The sequence below is a fragment of the Pantherophis guttatus genome, chromosome 12, assembly GCF_059756535.1.
Source record: "Pantherophis guttatus breed Tessera chromosome 12, ASM5975653v1, whole genome shotgun sequence".
Lineage (NCBI taxonomy): Eukaryota > Metazoa > Chordata > Lepidosauria > Squamata > Colubridae > Pantherophis > Pantherophis guttatus.
In genome coordinates, this window is record NC_142074.1 from 20,183,748 (window position 1) to 20,203,623 (window position 19,876).

Consider the following 19,876-nt stretch of genomic DNA (forward strand, 5'->3'; position numbering starts at 1 on the left):
AAATGATATTCCTCCTCCTCCTCCTCCTCCTCCTCCTCCTCCTCCTCCTCCTCTTCTTCTTCCAATTCCTCCCCCTCCTCCACCACCTCCTCCTCTTCTTCTTCCTCTTCTCTTCCTCCATCGCCTTCTCCTCCTCCTCCACCTCCTCCTCTTCTTCTTCCTCCTCCACCTCCACCTCCTCCTCTTCTTCTTGCTATTCTCTTCCTCCACCTCCTCTTCCTCCTCCTCCATCTCCTCCTCCTCCTCCACCACCACCACCACCTCCACCTCATCTTCTTCTTCTTCCTATTCCTTCTCCTCCTCCTCTTCTTCTTCCACTTCCTCCCCTCCTCCTCCACCTCCTCCTCTTCTTTTTCTTCTTCCTATTCTCTTCCTCCATCACTTTCTCCTCCACCACCACCTCCTCTTCTTCTTCTTCCTCCTCCTCCTCCACCTCCTCTTCTTCTTCCTCTTCTCTTCCTCCACCTCCTCCTCCATCTCCTCCTCCTCCACCACCACCACCTCCACCTCGTCTTCTTCTTCTTCCTATTCCTTCTCCTCCTCCTCTTCTTCCTCCTTCTTCCTCCTCCTCCACCATCACCCCCTCCTCCTCCCCCTCAACTTAGGTTTTTTTCCAGCTTCCTCCTCCACCTCTTCTTCTTCCTCCTCCTCCTTCCTCCTCCTTCTCCTCCACCACCTCCTCCACCATCACCCCCTCCTCCTCCCCCTCAACTTAGATTTTTTTCCAGCTTCCTCCTCCACCTCCTCTTCTTCTTCCTATTCCTCCTCCTCCTCCTCTTCTTCTTCCTCCTCCTTCCTCCTCCTTCTCCTCCACCTCCTCCTCCTCCTCACCTCCTCCTCCACCACCTCCACCGCCTCCTCCACCACCACCTCCTCCTCCACCACCTCCTCCTCCTCCGCCTCAACTTAGATTTTTTTTCCCCAGCTTCCTCCTGCACCTGTTTCATTCTCAGTTCTTTTACGTATCTTGTCTATTTTTTTTCCTTGCATATTTTTCAGATCAATGGAATGTCTGAGAAATGCTAAAGAAGGGACGGAAGCACCTTTGGTTCCTTGAGTAGTTTCTTCCCGAAGACAAAAATAAAACTTCAGGCGACATCAGGACAAAAACAATCTTCTAATTCTGGATTCCCCTAAACAAAGCCAGCAGGTTGGGAAGCAATAAGATCCTAACTCTATCCCAACTCTGATTCCAGGAAACAAGCCAGACAGACCCAGAGGTGGGATTCAGCCAGTTCAGACCGGTTCAGGTGAACCGAATGTTAATTTTAATCTGCTCTGTCGAACCGGTTGTTCCAAGGACTGGCTGACCCCGCCCACCCCACTCGCCCCTCCCTGGAGTCTCTACGTGGCTTGTTTTGGATGCCAGGTAAGTGCAGGGCCCACACAGAGGCTCTGGTAGGGCGAAAAACGGGCCTACCGGAAGTGAGGAAACAGGCCCATTTCCAGCCTCCAGAGGGCCTCCGGAGCCCGGGGGAGGCCATTTTTGGAGGCTCCAGAAAGTCTCCGGAGCCTGGGGAGGGCGAAAACGCCCTCCCCACACTGTGGTGCAGGAGGCCGAGTAGGCCACACCCCCAAGGCCACACCCACCCAGCAACCAGGCAGCGAATCAATTGCTGAAGTTTTTCAATCCCATCCCTGGACAGACCAGAGGATAGAGATAGAAATTAAATGAGTCCTTCACCTCATTTTAGATGCACAAGAAGTTGCCTTCAACAGCAGACCTTTTGCTACAATCCAACTTGCATAGTGAACAAAGTATCCTTTCCTTAAATTATTTACCGATTTATATACTCTATGGAAATTAAACATGCTTTATCTCGCCCCGCAAAGAGAAGCTCAAACATGCATATTTATGCTCTCATTAAAATTTAAATGAGAATCTATTAAAATGGGAACCTGCTTATCAACAACAGGTGTCTGGGATTCTCAAGTAGCCATATTTTCACAAGTACTGGGCTTGGCTTCCTAAATCTGGGATTATTGTCATCTAGCATACCCTACTGTGGAGTCCTTGGTGCTCTCTGAGCTTGGTTGTTTTGCTTTAGATATTTATTTAACCCAACTATGTCACAACATCAGAAAGCACCAAGAACACCACAATTCAACCCTCAAGGCTTAGCTAATGTCTTCTTGAGATCTTCCTGGTCCCTTCAATCAAACGCTGGAACTTATTTGATATTTGAAACTGGTTTTAAGATTATGATGAATTGTGACTGGTTTATCATGGCTTATCGTAAGCAGCCAACTATAATGGACCTGTCTATGGAGATTCTCAGTCATGGATGTCCCAAAGGTGCCTTTCTTTGAAGACGTTTCACTTCTCAGCTCTGAGCTGAAGAAGCTTCTTGGATAAGAAGCGAAATGTCTTCAAAGAAAAACCAGAAAGTCCAGTTGCTTCTTGAAAAAGTACCTTTGGGACTATAATGGATATGGTTCAGATCTTCCTTTCCTTTCCTTTCCTTTCCTTTCCTTTCCTTTCCTTTCCTTTCCTTTCCTTGCCTTCCCTTCCCTTCCCTTCCCTTCCCTTCCCTTCCCTTCCCTTCCTTTCCTTTTCCTACTTTCCCCTTTCCTTTCCTTTCCTTTCCTTTCCTTTCCTTTCCTTTCCTTTCCTTTCCTTTCCTTTCCTTTCCTTTCCTTTCCACTCCACTCCACTCCACTCCACTCCACTCCACTCCACTCCACTGGTGGGATTCAAATTTTTTACTACCGGTTCTATGGGTGTGGCTTGGTGGGCGTGGCATGGCTTGGTGGGTGTGGCTTGGTGGGCGTGGCAGGGGAAGGATACTGTAAAATCTCCATTCCCACCCGACTCCAGGGGAAGGTTACTGCGAAATCCTCATTTCCTCCCAATCAGCTGGGATTCGGGAGGCAGAGAACAGATGCGGGTGGGGCCAGTCAGAATTTTTATTACCTGTTCTCTCAACTATTAAAAACTATTAAAAATTTATATTTTTAAATAGTAAAACTATTACTACCGGTGCTCCAGAACTGGTCAGAACCTACTGAAACCCAACTCTACTCCACTCTACTTCTTTCTTTCTTTCTTTCTTTCTTTCTTTCTTTCTTTCTTTCTTTCTTTCTTTCTTTCTTTCTTTCTTTCTCTCTCTCTCTCTCTCTCTCTCTCCCTCCCTCCCTCCCTCCCTCCCTCCCTTCTTTCATTCTTTCTTTCTTTCTTTCTTTCTTTCTTTCTTTCTTTCTTTCTTTCTTTCTTTCTTTCTTTTTTCTTTCTTTCTTTCTTTCTTTCTTTCTCTTCTGAACTGCAATGCCCTAATGCTCCAGTTCATAAGAAGAGATAAGTGATTATTTTATGTAGCTGCAGAATGCCTTCCAGGACACCATCTAACCATAGTGGCCTGAGCCAATATAAAAACCAAAATAAAACTAAGCCCTTTCTGAGGTTTGCTTCTTAACCATCTTAACATGCGACGCAAAGGTAAGGAAGTAAATTACGGTGCCCAGCCAGCAAAGCATATTCCAGGCTCCTACGGTAATCATCTGAAACAGAGATCATTTCAGTCTTCAGAGCTTCTGTGACACCTTATTCTAAGATTGAGCTCCAGGCTTCCCTTCTCCCTGGCAGATGCTAACATAGCCGCTTGCCATGAAAATGCTTGCAAACGCAATTTCCCCACTAATGCAATATTTAAACTGGGGAGAAATGGCTCCCTGCAATTTCTCACCGATTGTCCAATTTTAACAATACCCTAGTAAGCTAATAATGTTTACACGCGTGGAAAGAGAGAGAGAGAGAGAGAGAGGAGATAGTTAAACGATCATATATTTCCAGAACTGACAGAAAATTGTTCAATATTGTCTTCCAGAAGCACTTGTGCCCCGAAGCAGCAAAAGAAATTGACAGTGCAAATTATTAAAAGTGTGACAGTTCCAGGATCTCCCTTCCCATTTCAAAGGCAGCAACATATGTGAGAACTTTCATTCTGCTTTCTAATTCAAGAAATTATCATTGTCTGAAGATGTGCTGGAAAACTGGTTGAAAATACTTTACAATGCATTAAGAGAACCTGTCCAAAATTGCCACATATTTAGGATGCTGGCAAAATTCATTGCAACCCTTTAGAACAAGGATTGGTAATTATGGCCCCTTTACAAACTGTGGACTTCAATTCCCAGAATTCCTGATGATTCTGCAACCCCAGCAGAATTCTGCACCCCTGGTGCAGAAGAAAAGACCTGGGACTGAGGGGTGCAGCTTAAGGCATTAACGTAAAGTTAAAGGTTCTCCTCGCACATAAGTGCTAGTCATTCCCGAATCTAGGGGGCAGTGCTCATCTCCGTTTCAAAACCGAAGAGCCAGCGCTGCCCGAAAACGTCTCTGTGGTCATGGGTCCGCCATGACTAAATGCCAAAGGCACACAGAACGTTGTTACCTTCCCACCAAAGGTGGTCCCTATTTTTCTACTTGCATTTTTTACCTGCTTTCAAACTGCTAGGTTGGCAGAAGCTGGGATAAGTAACGGGAGCTCACCCCATTACGCAGCACTAGGGATTCGAACCACTGAATTGCCGACGTTTTGATCAACACTTGCTTAACGCACTGTAAGCCACCCTGAGTCTCCGGAGAAGGGCGGCATATAAATCAAATTTTTTAAAAAAACAAAAAACCAAGCTCAGCGTCTTAGCCACTGAGCCACCGTGTCCCAAATTACAGACTCCCACATACTGCAACTAGATATTGTACATTTATAAGTAGGAATGCCGCAGACTTTTGATCTGGAAATTCAATCCCAAAACAATCCGATGGGCATTCCACATCAAAACAAACAAATGACGTTCAAACGAACGGTTTGAATTGTTGACTTCCTTCAGGTCCCTTCCCATTGATCATCAATTGTGGTCATAAGTCAAGGACTACCTATATTAAGCCACTTTTTGCATTTAAGATATAAGGGGGGGAGGGGAAAAAGAAACCATCTGGAAAATCAAAATGTATTCTTACCTCGTTCGGTGTCATAAAGATATACAAATTTTTCCCAGTTGTAGTACGTCAGAAGGCTTAAGATGGCCCCTTTCAGAGCCGGACGCATCTGGATGACAAACTGAACATCAGCATCTGTTGGAAAGCTGGGTGTGATGAAAGACGTATGCAGTGCCCCACAAAAGGACGTCAGTGTGTTCATTGACATCTGGTCATAGAATCCAAAGATGGCATAGACTCCTCTGGAGAACTGGGAACAGACTAGGAAAAACAGAAGAACAAAGTCATTAGCATGGAGGGACGTCCAACAGGAAGCATTCCAACACTTTGGAAACAGCCATAGCCCTTAGACTTATATGCCACTTCACAGTGCTTTCCAGCCCTCTCTAAGCGGATTTACAGAGTCAGCCTCTTGCCCTCAACAACCTGGGTCCTCATTTTACCGGCCTCGGAATGATGGAAGGCTGAGTCAACCTTGAGCTGATCAGGATCCAACTGCTGACAGTGGGCAGAGTTAGCCTGCAATAGCAAGCAATAGCAATAGCACTTATATATCACCCCATAATGTTTTACAGTCCTCTCTAAGCAGTGTTCAAGATCAATATCTTGCCCCCCAACAATAAGGGTCCTCATTTTACCGGCCTCGGAATGATGGAAGGCTGAGTCAACCTTGAGCTGATCAGGATCGAACTGCTGACAGTGGGCAGAGTTAGCTTGCAATAGCAAGCAATAGCAATAGCACTTATATATCAGCCCATAATGTTTTACAGTCCTCTCTAACCAGTTTTAAAGATCAATATCTTGCCCCCCCCCCCAACAATATGGGTCCTCATTTTACCGGCCTCGAAAGGATGGAAGGCTGAGTCAACCTTGAGCCGGCCAGGGTCAAACTCCTGGCAGTGGGCAGAGTTAGCCTGCAATACTGCAGTCTCACCACTTCGCCACTGCAGCTCCAGAGGTTGCGATTCTGATGACTTAAAAGTGTATGATGAACAGTTGAGGGAACTAGGTATATGTAGCTCAAAGAGGAGGATTAGGGAGGACATGATAGCTTTCTTCCAGTATTTGAGGAGCTGTCACAGAGAAGAGGGGGTCAACCTATTCTTCAAAGTACCAGAGGGCAGGACAGGAAGCAAATGGATGGAAACTTGTTAGTGGGAGATGCAACCTGGAACTAAGGAGGAGTGTTCTGACAGTGAGAATAATTAAACAATGGAAAGAATAGCTAGCTTCCCATCGTTATGGGTGCTCCATCACTGGAAGGTTTCAAAAACAGAGTGGACAACCAATTGACCAGGAGGTTATAAGGCAGGGGTGTCAAACTCAATTTCATTGAGGGCTGCATCAGGGTTCTAGTTGACCTTGCGGGGGGCATGGCCAGTGGTGGGATTCAGCCAGTTCGCACCACTTCGGGAGAACCAGTTGTTAACTTTTTGAGCAGTTTGATGAACTGGTTGTTGGAAGAAATCTTTAGGGCAGAGAACCGGTTGTTAAATTATTTGAATCCCACCACTGGGCGTGGCCAACTGGGTGGGCGTGGCCAGCTTGACGCCACTCACTGGATGTGGCCAACTGGGTGGATGTGGTCAGCTGTGTGGGTGCAGCCAGCTTGATGCCACACCCCAAACTTCTGGCCTGATGTTTCCTCTTCACATTGGGTGAAAGCGACACAGGTAGACTAGGCCGAAGTGATGTGGGCCGGCCTCTTACATTTTCCAGACTGGCCCCACAGGTCAGATCTGACCACATCACGGGCCGGATGTGGCCCGCGGACCTTGAGTTTCACACCCCTTGGTATAAGGTCTCCTGCCTTGACTAGAAAAGACCTCCAAGGTTTTTTCCTGCCCTATGATTCTGTTTTTAAAACACCTAATAATTGTTATCATTGCAAAGCTGACCATAAGCCTTGGAGCCTCGGTGGTGCAGCAGACTAAAGTGCTGTTAAGCGCTAGCACTTAGCTGCCAGCTGCCTGCAAATAGTGCAAGTTCGAATCTCACCAGGCTCAAGGTTGACTCAGCCTTCCATCCTTTCGAGGTAGGTAAATTGAGGACCCGGACTGTGGGGGCAATAAGCCAACTTTGTATAGAACAACACCGCTTAGGGGGGGCCCAAAAGCCCTAATAAGCAGGTATATACAAAAAGTATGCAGGCTGTTGCTATAATGCATTGTAAGCCGCCCTGAGTCTACGGAGAAGGGCGGCATATAAATTGGACTAATAAAATAATAAATAATTTCTTGGAGGGGCGGGAAATAAAGACAACCCTGGGGAGAAAAAAAAGACAAATTTGAAAGATGTTCACAAGGATTTAAAAAAAAAATGGCAACCTCGTCCATTTCAGTAGATTCTTCAATATATCACAGCTCTCGGATTTAACAGAATAACAAGAGTTGGAAGGGACATTAGAGGTCTTCTAGTCCAACCTCCTGCTCAAGGAGGAAGCCTATAACATTTCAGATAAAAATCTCCATTCCCACCCCCACTCTAGGACCAGCCAGAGGTGGTATTTGCCGGTTCTCCAAACTACTCAAAATTTCCACTACCGGTTCTCCAAAACCTGTCAGAACCTGCTGGATTTCATCCCTGATTAAGTGTTTTAAACATAACAGCTGATTGTCCATCAAGGTCAAAATAAGTCAGGCAAGTACACATCAATATTCCCATGTTTAACCTGTAGACTTCTTCCTCCTGCCCTTCCAAATTAAAGATGGATGCTCACTTCAAAGATTACTTGATTTATTAGGTAGGAAACTGTGTTACATTTACATTACAAGTTCTCTTTAGCTTGAGAACCGAGCGTTCCTATCTCACCAGTCTCGGCTCTCATCCATATTCCACATGCATATTCATATTTAGAATAGGAAGAGCATTAGAATAAAAGGCTCATCAATTTTAAAGAGCATTTAAATCACTGTAGTCACTATTCATGACTCAGAATAAGCACAGGAGTATTTGACTTCTATGGAGATTCTCAGTCATCCAGGTCATGGTTGTCCCAAAGATGCTTTTTCAAAAGATAACTGGACTTTGTTTTTCCTTGAAGGTATTTTGCTTCTCATCCAAGAAGAGTTCTGAAGAACCTTCTTGGATGAGAGCTGAAGAAGCTTCTTTTCAAAAGGCAACTGTTTTTCCTTGAAGACATTTTGCTTCTCGTCCAAGTGGAGTTCTGAAGAATTGAAGAACCTTCTTGGATGAGAACCTAAGCTTCTTTCTAAAAGACAATTGGACTTTATTTGTCCTTGAAGATTTTGCTTCTTATCCATGAAGAGTTCTGAAGAACTGAAGAACCTTCTTGGATGAGAACCTAAGCTTCTTTTTAAAAGACAATTGGACTTTATTTGTCCTTGAAGATTTCACTTCTTATCCATGAAGAGTTCTGAAGAACTGAAGAACCTTCTTGGATGAGAACAGAAGAAGCTTCTTTTTAAAAGACATTTGGACTTTGTTTGTCCTTGAAGACATTTGGCTTCTCATCCAAGAAGACTTCTGAAAAACTGAAGAACCTTCTTGGATGAGAACTGAAGAAGCTTCTTTTTAAAAGACAATTGGACTTTGTTTGTCCTTGAAGACATTTGGCTTCTCATCCAAGAAGAGTCTGAAGAACCTTCTTGGATGAGAACTGAAGAACCTTCTTTTTAAAAGACAGTTGGACTTCATTTGTCCTTGAAGACTTCTCGCTTTATTTGTCCTTGAAGACTTCTCGCAGAACTCAAGAAGAGTTCTGAAGTTCTAAAGAACCTTCTTGGATGACAACTGAAAAAGCTTCTTAGATGAGAAGCAAATCATCCTCAAGGGAAAACAAACTCCGGTTGCCTTTTGAGAAAACACCTTTGACACAACAATATTTGGTCTTGTTTATACACACAACTCCTGGACATCTTCTTCACCCTTACAGGCCTAGCATCTTTCTCGTCTGCATTTGTGGAGTTCAGAAGAAGTAAGGATAGTAGAGCTGCGATTGCATTAATAGATCCTTGACTCTGTGTAAAGTAGGCTGCAGACAAGAGTAAGCAGCTCATAAAAGGGTTGTTAAATAAGCAATTTTGGCAAGTCAAGATGAAGCAAGCAGTCATAAAATTTCTTTAGACGAAACCCCAGCTCCATCCGCCTTATCTCCTTAATAATTAGGGCTCCTTAGACCCGCTTTCCAATTTTACGCACTTACGTTGAATACTTATTTCAAGGGGAGGGGGCTTAATATCTTTTTTTAAAACCCACATAAAATCAAGACACTAATCATGTTTATTTTAGCCTTTCCAGTTCAGTATATTAAAAGGCGGTCTTTGGGATAAGATAGGGAAGGGCGGTAAACCCTTAGAATGTGGGAAATCCTCTCTTTGCCGTAACAGTTGCTTGCAGCCTTTCGTGTGAACGTTGGGGCTGTGTTCCAGAAGGCAGAAAGCACCCCAAGGTCGCCAATTTTGCTCCCACCATTCTCAGGTGCAAAAGCTGAGACCCTTGTGGGAGACGATTAACATCTCCTGCGGTGGGGACCTTCTCTCCTGAAACCTCCTGAGAGCCCGCAGAAGAGCATCAAAAGCTCATCACATTTGGTGACCTCGTGAGGTTTCTCCCATTTTTTTTTTTTAAAAAACCCTCTAATTTATGAGTTGAAGGGGAAGGTTCCAGAAATAAATCTCACAAGCCACAGAAGGCCAACTCATCTGACCGCCACACATTAGGGAAGCAAATGACACTTTCAAAACACGATTAAAGGATCAATCAATAAACAGCACAAGCTACTCTAGGGAGATTCTCAATCATCCAGGCCATGGGTGACCCAAAGGTGCTTTTTCAGGACTTTCTTGTTTTTTTCTTTTGAAGAGGTTTTGCTTTTCATCCAAGAAGCTTCTTCAGCTCTGACTGGATAGTGGGGAAATGGAAAGATTTCTATCCCTTGCAGACAGCTAGCCGTACAATTTGGGATGAACACCCCTTGAATGATGTGGGAGTAGGAATGGATTTCCAAAGAGAAAACTACAGGAACCAGGAGTGCTACTCAGGTGACCCTGAGGACACAGATAAACCTCCAAGTGGCCTCAACGACCCTCTAAAAGGATGCAAAGGACCAAGCTGTCTGCAAGGAATATAAATCCTTCCATTTCCCCACCATCCAGTCAGAGCTGAAAAAGCTTCTTGGATGAGAAGCGAAACGTCTTCAAGAGAAAAAACCAGAAAGTCCAATTGCCTCCTGAAAAAAAATCACCTTTGGATAAATTCCCTGTACTTGGGCTTCGAGGTTATAAAACATAGTTTCACATTCAGAAGAAACCGCTCTAGAATTGTCTCTTTTTCTGCATGAACCTTCTCAGTTGTCTAGACGTTTGTCAGAGATTGTGTTTTATTTAAGGCAGGTAATGCTGCAGAAACAGCCCTTTCTCAAATGCTTCTCTGCTACAGAATTTTGCTCCAAGATCTCTCTCTCTCTCTTTTTTTAATTCAGACAACAAATGAAAACAGATCCGCTTCTCTGGGTCAGCAGTGAATTGGTGGGTTCTGGCAGCAGACTGTGGCTTCCTTTGACCTGCGTTGTTTGTTTATTTTATTTTATTTTATTTTATTTTATTTTATTTTATTTTATTTTATTTTATTTTATTTTATTTTATTTTATTATTTTATTTTATTTTATTTTATTTTATTTTATTTTATTTTATTTTATTTTATTTTATTTTATTATTTTATTTTATTTTATTATTTTATTTTATTTTATTTTATTTTCCTTGGGATTAGTTGTTTGTTTCATCTGCGGCTGGTAAGCCATCTTAAGAACCACTGCAGCAGACCGACAAAAGAAATCTGGGAACACTATTAAAAACTAGGCATGGCGTGTGTTGTGTGGCTTTTCCCCACCTCTCTCTCTTTGTATTCGGCAGCTCTGCTCACAAAGCCAAAATTTATGTCAACTCTGAGTCATGAATCTGCTGGCTTTCTCCCTTCTCACCACCACCCCTCACCCCCCACCCTTGGCAATTGCCCGAATACTGAAGATTATGCAAACATTTGGTGGAGAGAAGAAAGTAAGGAGCGAAATTGGTGGCTTGCTCTACAACTTGCTGAATGTGACATGATGTAGTCTCTCTTCCTCCCTCCCTTTCTTTCTCTCTCTCCTTGTCTGTCCCTCTCTCCCCTTCTCCCTCCCTTTTTCTCTCTCTCTCCCTCCTCCCCTCTCTCTCCCATTCTCCCTCTCTTTTTCTCTCTCCCTCTCTCCCCTTCTCCCTCCCTCTCCCCCCTCTCTCCCTCGCATTCCCTCTCCCACTCTCCCTCCCTTTCTCTCTCTCTCCCTCCCTCTTCCCCTCCCCTTCTCCCTCCCTTTCTCTCTCTCCCTCCTTTTCCTCCCTCCATCCCTCCATCTCTCCCTCCCATTCTCTTTCTCTCCCTCTCTCTCCCTCTCTCCTCCTCTCCCTCTCTTTTCTCTCCCTCTCCCCTTTTGCCTCTCTCTCTCTCTCCCCCCCTCTTTCTTCCTCGTTTTCTTTTATTCAAGGCCCATCCTGTCATAGCTAATTTTAAAATTGTGTTAATTACTAATAGTATTAATAACTGTATTGTTCTTGCGATTTGAATAGGAACCTACATTTTTAACCCGAAGGTCTCGTGTTTAATGCCCACCATGCTTTAGTCTCCTGGAAATAAATAAAAAGACCCCAAAATTAGGAATATCATGATTTGGAGGTATCAAAGCAAACACATAAGGCTTTTAACTGCTTATATATTTTATTGAGCCATGGTGGTGCAGTGGTTAGAGTGCAGTACTGCAAGCTACTTCTGCCGATCACCAGCTGCTACCAATTTGGCAGATCGAATCTCACCAGGCTCAAGATTGACTCAGCCTTCCTTCCATCCTTCCGAGGTGGGTAAAATGAGTATCCAGATTGTTGGGGGCAATAGGCTGACTGTGTAAACCGCTTAGAGAGGGCTGTAAAGCACTATGAAGTGGTGTATACTGTATTTTACAGAGTATAAGATGCTCCAGACTATAAGACACACCTATCTTTTTGGGGAAGGAAAAAAAAATCTGCCTCTGCCTCCCAGCAATTTGCCTCCTTTCAGCAAACAGCCAACAGCCTGTTTCATTTTCATTTTCAGCACAACCTGATTAGCACAAGAAAAACAATCTGTCTCTGCCTCCCAGCAATTTGCCTCCTTGCAGCAAACAGCCAGTTTCAACTTTAGCACAGCTTGCTTAGCGCAAACAGCTGTCGGTTGGATCGCCCTCTCGAAGATCAGTTGTTTCAGGCTGCAGGAATTACCATAGCCTATTGCTGCCTCTGCACAACCCATTTTCTGGTGGGTGGGTAGGTTTCCATTCAGTGTATAAGACGCACCCAAATTTTCACCCTCTTTTAGGGGGCGAAAAGTGTGTCTTATACTCTGAAAAATACAGTAAGTCTTAAGTGCTGTAGCTACTTTCCTTCCTTCCTTCCTTCCTTCCTTCCTTCCTTCCTTCCTTCCTTCCTTCCTTCCTTCCTTCCTTCCTTCCTTCCTTCCTTCCTCCCATCCTTCTGAGGTTGGTAAAAATGAGGACTCAGACTGTTGGAGACAATAGGCTGACTCTGTAAACCAACCTTCCTTCCTTCCTTCCTTCCTTCCTTCCTTCCTTCCTTCCTTCCTTCCTTCCTTCCTTCCTTCCTTCCTTCTTTCCTTCCTGATAGAATACAGTATTGCAGGCTGCTAATTCTGCCCATTGCCAGCAGTTTGATCCTGACCGGCTCAAGTTTGACTCAGCCTTCCATCCTTCTGAGGTGGGTAAAATGAGGAACCAGATTGTCGGAGGGGCCCTATACTGACTCTGAAAACTGCATAGAGAGGGCTGTAAAGCACTGTGAAGCGGTATATAAGTCTAAGTGCCATTGCTATCATACCTTGAATCATCTTAGCCACTGAGCCACCATATATATATGTGGTGGCTCAGTGGCTAAGATGCTGAGATTGTTGATCGAAAGGTCGGCAGTTCAGCAGTTCGAATTCCTAGTGCCGTGTAACGGGGTGAGCTCCCGTTACTTGTCCCAGCTTCTGCCAACCTAGCAGTTCAAAAGCACGTAAAAATGCAAGTAGAAAAATAGGGACCACCTTTGGTGGGAAGGTAACAGCCTTCCGTGCACCTTTGGCATTGAGTCATGCCAGCCACACGACCACGGAGATGTCTTCGGACAGTGCTGGCTTTTTGGCTTTGAAACGGAGATGAGCACTGCCCCCTAGAGTTGGGAACGACGAGCACATATGTGTGAGGGAAACCTTTACCTTTACCTTATATATATATATAGATACAAAGATATTTTTATATATATGTATAACCCGTAGCTGGGTTAAGATTTTAAGATTTCCTTGTGACCAACGCATTGCTATCTCTGACACGAGCTTTAATCTGAAGGCTAACTGTCCTTTTCCCACTGGCTTTTGCAACAGAATTTGAGATTATTTATTTTTCTTTTCTCCCGGATCTCTTCATATTTTAAGAGGAAAAAGTCCAAGATCGTGTTCCCACCATTATCGGTTAACTGTAGTTTTTAATTCCCATTCGGGTTGCAAACTCCCCCAAGGCTAATTAAATACAAAGATTTCTGTTTTGGGAAACCATATTTCGGAGACAATTCTGAATTCCTGGTAGCATTGGTCCAAGAGCATCAGCATCATTAGATTTTGTGCTCCCCGAAGACTCCGATCTCCCACTGCTTCCAGATAAGAAATGAGCCTATCGCTGTTATTTCAACTAAGGAAAGCGCTAAAAGTAGAATTTGAAGAAACGATAGAACAAAAATGAAAAAAGGAATTGTGTAACTCATAAATACAGTTGATTAGGAGCCCAGTGAATTTTCTTTTGAATGTCTGGTTTGGCTCATAATTAGCTTGCCTGAATATCAAGCCGTTCCAGGCATTATAACCATTATTTTCGAAAAATGAATTTTGCAAGATTGAATGGCCCATCCTTTAATTTGGAACGCTGTTGAAGAAGAAAAAAAATCCATCAAAAGAGCACGGGGCAGCGGTGAAATCCTCTGAAGTCTGCTACCAGTTCTGTGAGTCTGCTACCGAGCATGTGCTTAGCGCACACATGCGTGCTTAAGGCGCGGCCACGCAGTGCTAAAAGAGGAACATTTTGAAGCCTTCCAAGTCTGCAAAGGTAAGTAGAACAGGGAGGGGGAGGGAATCCGCTGTGCCACGCGATTTAGATTACCGTATTTTTTGGAGAATAAGACGCACCTTTTTCCCCCCTAAAAGGGGGTGAAAATTTACGTGCATCTTATACACTGAATGTAGCATCACCCACCCACTGGCCCCCACCCTTTGGCCTCTGCCTCCCAGCAGTTACCTCCTTGCAAGCAAACAGCAAGAAAAAACAGCTCTTTTCAGCTTCAGCACAGCCTAATTAGCACAAGTTGATTGGATCGGCCTCCTGACTCTCAGCTGATTTGCTCTCAGCTGTTTTCCGCAGGGCTCTGCTGTTTGCTGCAAAGAGGTAAATTGCTGGAGCAGATTTTTTTGTGCTAATCAAGCTATGCTGCAAACAAAAACGAAAGTAAAGCAGGCTGTTTGCTGTTTGCTGCAACGAGGCAAAATAGCTCAGAGGCAGAGGTAGAGGGAGATTTCTTTTTCTTCTTTTCCTCACCAAAAAAGGTTGGTGTGTCTTATACTCCGAAAAATACGGTAGCTAGAAAGCAGGAAATCTGACGATACTAGCTAATATAAATCGTGCGTCACAGTTGATTGTCGCCCAGCTGATTGTCTGAAATACCAGTTCTCCTGAACCGGGAGTATTTTTTATTACCGGTTCGCCCAAACCGGTCCAAACCGATAACATTTCACCCCTGACACAGGGGATAGGGGAAATCACTTGACACACAAGAAAGGAAAGCCTGGGGTTTAATCCCAAAGGTGCTTTTTCAAGAGGCAATTGGACTTTCTGTGTTTTTTTCCTTGAAGACATTTCACTTCTCATCCAAGAAGCTTCTTCAGTCCAGAACTGAAGAAGATTCTTGGATGAGAAGTGAAACATTTTTTGCTTCTCATCCAAGTCAAAAAAACTAAGAAAGTCTATTTGCTTTTTTTGGAAAAGCACCTTTGGGACAATTATGACCTGGATGACTGAGAATTTCCATAGTCACCTGAGGTTTAATGGACCTCAGTTTAGCTGACTGCATATGTATTCCTCCAAATATAATCCCGAAATAATGGACAAAATTCATTAGAGTCAAAGTAGTCTTGGCGAGTCCCTTCCATTCTGTTGTTTTTGTCCATCTAGCAGATTAACAGAGTTGAACACCCAAGCAGGAGATCCTACACCATTTCTGAAAGATGGCAGTCCAATCTCTTCTTTAAAGTTTCCAGTGATGAAGCTCCCACAATCTCTAAAGGCAACTTCTGTTTCACTGATGAATTGTTCTCACTGTCAGGAAATTTCTCCTTAGTTCTAGGTTGCTTCTTTCCTTGATTAGTTTCCACCCATTGCTTCTTGTCCTACCCTCAAGTGCTTTGGAGAGTAGCTTGACTCCCTCTTCTTTGTGGCAGCCCCTGAGATATTGGAACACTGCTATCATGTCTCCCCTAGTCCTTCTTTTCATCAGACTAGACATACCCAGTTCCTGCAACCGTTCTTCATATATTTTAGCCTCCAGTCCCCTAATCATCCTGGTTGCTCTTCTCTGCACTCTTTCTAAGAGTCTCAACATCTTTTTTTATAGTGTGGTGACCAAAATTGGATGCAGGATTCTAGGTGTGGAATCTACATCATATGTGCAACAACATCAGGGTAAGAAACAATGTAAACTAACACAAATGATGTAATGGGAGCATTTTCCATTCCACAGAATGGAAACTGATGCAAACAAGGTAATTTTGAATTAATGGGCATGCCGGTTTAATGTAGCCCATCTTTCCAAATGGTCCCAGTAAATGAGGGTTTGAGGTGTCGTTGTGGGCATGATTTTTGGCAAAGGAAACACTAGAGAAAATAGATGATGATAAGCCGCGGTGGCACAGTGGTTAGAGTGCAGTACTGCAGGCTACTTCTGCTGACTACCGGCTGCCAGCAGTTTGGCAGATCGAATCCTACCAGGCTCAAGGTTGACTCAGCCTTCCATCCTTCCAAGATCAGTAAAATGAGGACCCAGATTATTGGGGGCAAGAGGCTGACTCTATAAACCACTTAGAGAGGGCTGTAGAAACACTGTGAACCGGTATATAAATCTAAGTGCCATTGCTATGTTTGTTTGAGTTTACCAAGGGTATTTCCAAGCAAGCTAAGATCCAGACAAGCTTTTTCTCGTCCAGTGGACGTGAGATGTCAGGGTACATAATCTTTTATGGACAACGGGCCTTACCGGACAATTAAATGGAGCACTGAATGAAACGGATGTATCAAGAATTGCACTCAGAAATGTAAATGAGATCAGGAGAAAGGATGGAAATTAAAAATGGACCTCCCTGAAAATAAATAAAATTGATCAACGCCGTGCCTCTCTTTGCTTCATAAATTTTCTTTTCCTGCTTGCATTAACATCACAATTGGGTGAGCACCGTCTCAACCATTTTTAGGGGACTCCACGTATATCTTTTAAAAGCCTCGTGTTTGGTCCTGCATCCAGATCACTCCCCGATACTTGGGACCCACTGCAACCCAAAACAGCTGGGGATGAGCGCTGCAGATGTGGCATTCAGCACCGGCGCTCAAAAGGATGCCTTCCTACATATTTATCTTCCTCTAAATGAGTGGGGGGGGGGAAACCCACCCAGCCACTGTATTATAAAGTTTCCTCAATGCAAATTATGCCTAATCAGTATTTATCAGGCTTGGTTAATTGGCACATCACAAAAGAGATGTCTGAAGTAGTGTATTCATAATGAGCACGCCAAACAACAAGGACAGCAATCAGACAATGAGTATCTGATTGCACAAACAGGAAGTCGCTGGGTTTCCTGAATATGTCACACTTCAGCGGAAGAGAGTGTACCAATTGATGCATCTGCCAAAGGGAGGAGAGGGCCAACACTAGGTGTACTAAAGTCTAGCAGAACAAGACTCAAGCTCTCCCCCAACCCAAGAGATCAGCAAGAGGCTCTGGGAAACCCCCCTCCCCTTCTCTCTACAAGCTTACTTTACAACAGAGGCAGGGGTGGGCTCCTGTGGGGGTTCGGCAAGATTCGGGCAATCCTCTAGCCAAGGATGGTACCCCCAGACTTCTAGTCATGGGGGATTTCAACCTGCCATCTGTCGGCGAAACGTCTGAGGTGGCTCGGGAGTTCATGGCTTCCATGACGGCCATGGACCTTACTCAGTTAATTCATGACCCCACTCACATGGGTGGACACACTCTGGACTTAGTTTTTGTCTCTGGTCAGTGGTCGAGTGGCCTTGATACAGGGGATATAGTCATCGAACCCTTGTCATGGTCTGACCACTCGCTCCTTTGACTGGACTTTCTAACCGCTGCACCCCACCGCAGGGAGGCGGGACCGACCAGGTGGTTCCGCCCCAGGCGCCTGATGGACCCTGATAGGTTCCAGATGGAGCTTGGGCCATTTCCTGAGACTCTGACTCACGACTCGGCTGAGGACCTGGTGGCCGCCTGGGATAGTGCGGCTGCCGGGGCCTTGGACCGTGTCGTGCCTTTGCGGCCTCTGACCCGGCACCGAACTCACCTAGCTCCTTGGTTCTCCGAGGAGCTTAGGGAGATGAAGCGCCGGAAAAGACGCCTGGAGAGTAGTTGGAGGACCAGCCGCTCCGAATCCGACCGAACACTGGTGAGGTCTCATATTAAGACCTACCTAGTGGCAATAAAAGCGGCAAAATCTAGCTATTTTGCCGCTCTTATCGCGTCATCAGATAATCGCCCGGCCGCCCTGTTTAGGGTGACCCGCTCCCTCCTCCATCTGGAAGCGCGGGATGACCCCTTGCAGGGCCGAGCTGAGGACTTTGTGCAGTATCTGTATGACAAAATCGCTCAGATTCGGGAAGGGCTGGCCTCTGACTGGGTATGTCCGGATGGGATGACTGAGGCAGGTCTTGAGAGTGTTATCTGGGGGGAGTTCGATCCTGTGGCTCCCGAGGACATGGACAGGGTCCTGGGACGGCTGAATGCGACCACATGTTTATTGGACCCGTGTCCCTCCTGGTTGGTACTGGCTTCCCGGGAGGTGACACGAGGCTGGCTCCAGAAGATTGTTAACGCTTCTTTGAGTGAGGGGGTCCTGCCGGCCGCTTTGAAAGAAGCGGTTGTGAGGCCCCTCCTCAAGAAGCCCTCTCTGGATCCGGCTGTTTTGGCTAACTATCGTCCAGTCTCCAACCTTCGCTTTGTTGCGAAGGTTGTTGAGAGTGTGGTAGCACAACAGCTTCCCCGGTACCTGGATGAAACTGTCTATCTAGACCCGCTCCAGTCTGGCTTCCGACCTGGGCACAGCACGGAAACGGCATTGGTCGCGTTGGTGGATGATCTCTGGAGGGCTCGGGATAGGGGTTGCTCCTCTATCCTGGTCCTGTTAGACCTCTCAGCGGCTTTTGATACCATCGACCATGGTATCATGTTGCACCGGTTGGCGGGGTTGGGGGTGGGGGGCACCGTTCTGCGGTGGTTCTCCTCCTACCTCTCTGACCGGTCGCAATCTGTGTTGACGGGGGGGCAGCGGTCGACCCCGAGGCACCTTGCTTGTGGGGTGCCACAAGGGTCGGTCCTCTCGCCCCTTCTGTTCAACATTTATGTAAAGCCACTGGGTGAGATCATCCGTGGCTTCGGGGTGGAGTTCCATCAGTACGCTGATGACACCCAGCTGTACATCTCCACCCCAGGCCACCCCAACGATGCCCTTGAAGTGATGTCCCAGTGCCTGGAGGCCGTGCGGGCCTGGATGGGGAGAAACAGGCTCCGACTCAACCCCTCCAAGACCGAGTGGCTGTGGCTTCCAGCGTCCCGATATAGCCAGCTGACGCCATCGCTGGCTATTGGGGGCGAATCACTCGCCCCCACGGAGAGGGCTCGCAACTTGGGCGTCCTCCTGGACGCACGGCTGTCTTTAGAAGACCATTTGACGGCCGTGGCCAGGGGGGCTTTTTATCAGGTTCGCCTGATACGCCAGTTGCGCCCCTTTCTAGATCGGGACTCTCTACGCACAGTCACTCAGGCACTAGTCACTTCCCGCCTGGACTACTGCAACGCTCTCTACATGGGGCTCCCCCTGGGGTGCACCCGGAGGCTCCAGCTGGTCCAGAATGCGGCCGCGCGGGGGATTATGGGGGCGACGAGGCGCTCCCATGTGACACCTCTCCTGCGCGAGCTGCACTGGCTCCCGGTAGTCTTCCAGGTGCGCTTCAAGGTGTTGGTGACCACCTTTAAAGCGCTCCATGGCTTAGGGCCGGGGTACTTACGAGACCGCCTACTGCCACCAATAGCCTCCCACCGGCCAGTACGCTCGCACAGAGTGGGCCTCCTCAGGGTGCCGTCCGCCAGACAATGTCGGCTGGCGACCCCCAGGGGGAGAGCCTTCTCTGTGACGGCGCCCACCCTCTGGAATAACCTTCCCCCGGAGTTACGTATAATAACAGACCTCCGGATTTTTCGTCGGGCCCTGAAAACTTATTTATTTCAACTAGCTGGGCTGGCTTGAGCTAAATTTTAAATTGGTTTTAAATTGGGTTGTTTTAATTTACGGCCAGAATATCTAATTATTTTAATACTGTTTTTTAAATTTTGTATGCTTTGTTTTTACTTAGGCTGTGCACCGCCCTGAGTCCTATTTGGAGAAGGGCGGTATAGAAATTTAAACAAATAAATAAATAAAATAAATAAGGCAGGACTAGAACTCACTGTCTCCTGGTGATTGGCCCAAAGTCACCCAGCTGGTTTTCATTGCTAAGGCAGGACTAGAACTCACTGCCTCCTGGAGATTGGCCCAAAGTCACCCAGCTGGTTTTCATGGCTAAGGCAGGACTAGAACTCACTGTCTCCTGGC

At 45.9% G+C, this 19,876-nt stretch overlaps 1 protein-coding gene across 10 annotated transcripts in view; it reads right to left on the reverse strand.

Moving 5' to 3' along the window:
- The window catches only part of GRIA3 (glutamate ionotropic receptor AMPA type subunit 3), a 155,590-nt gene that overhangs the window by 105,958 nt on the left and 29,756 nt on the right, over positions 1 to 19,876 (reverse strand). For all 10 annotated transcript variants that reach the window (XR_015729664.1, XR_015729665.1, XM_087877445.1 and 7 more), the window contains exon 3: positions 4,961 to 5,200. Coding sequence is in view for 8 of the 10 variants with exons in the window: in XM_087877445.1 (XP_087733571.1) it covers positions 4,961 to 5,200 (240 nt within the window). In the remaining 2 variants the exon portion in view is untranslated. The remainder of the gene's footprint in view (positions 1 to 4,960; positions 5,201 to 19,876) is intronic.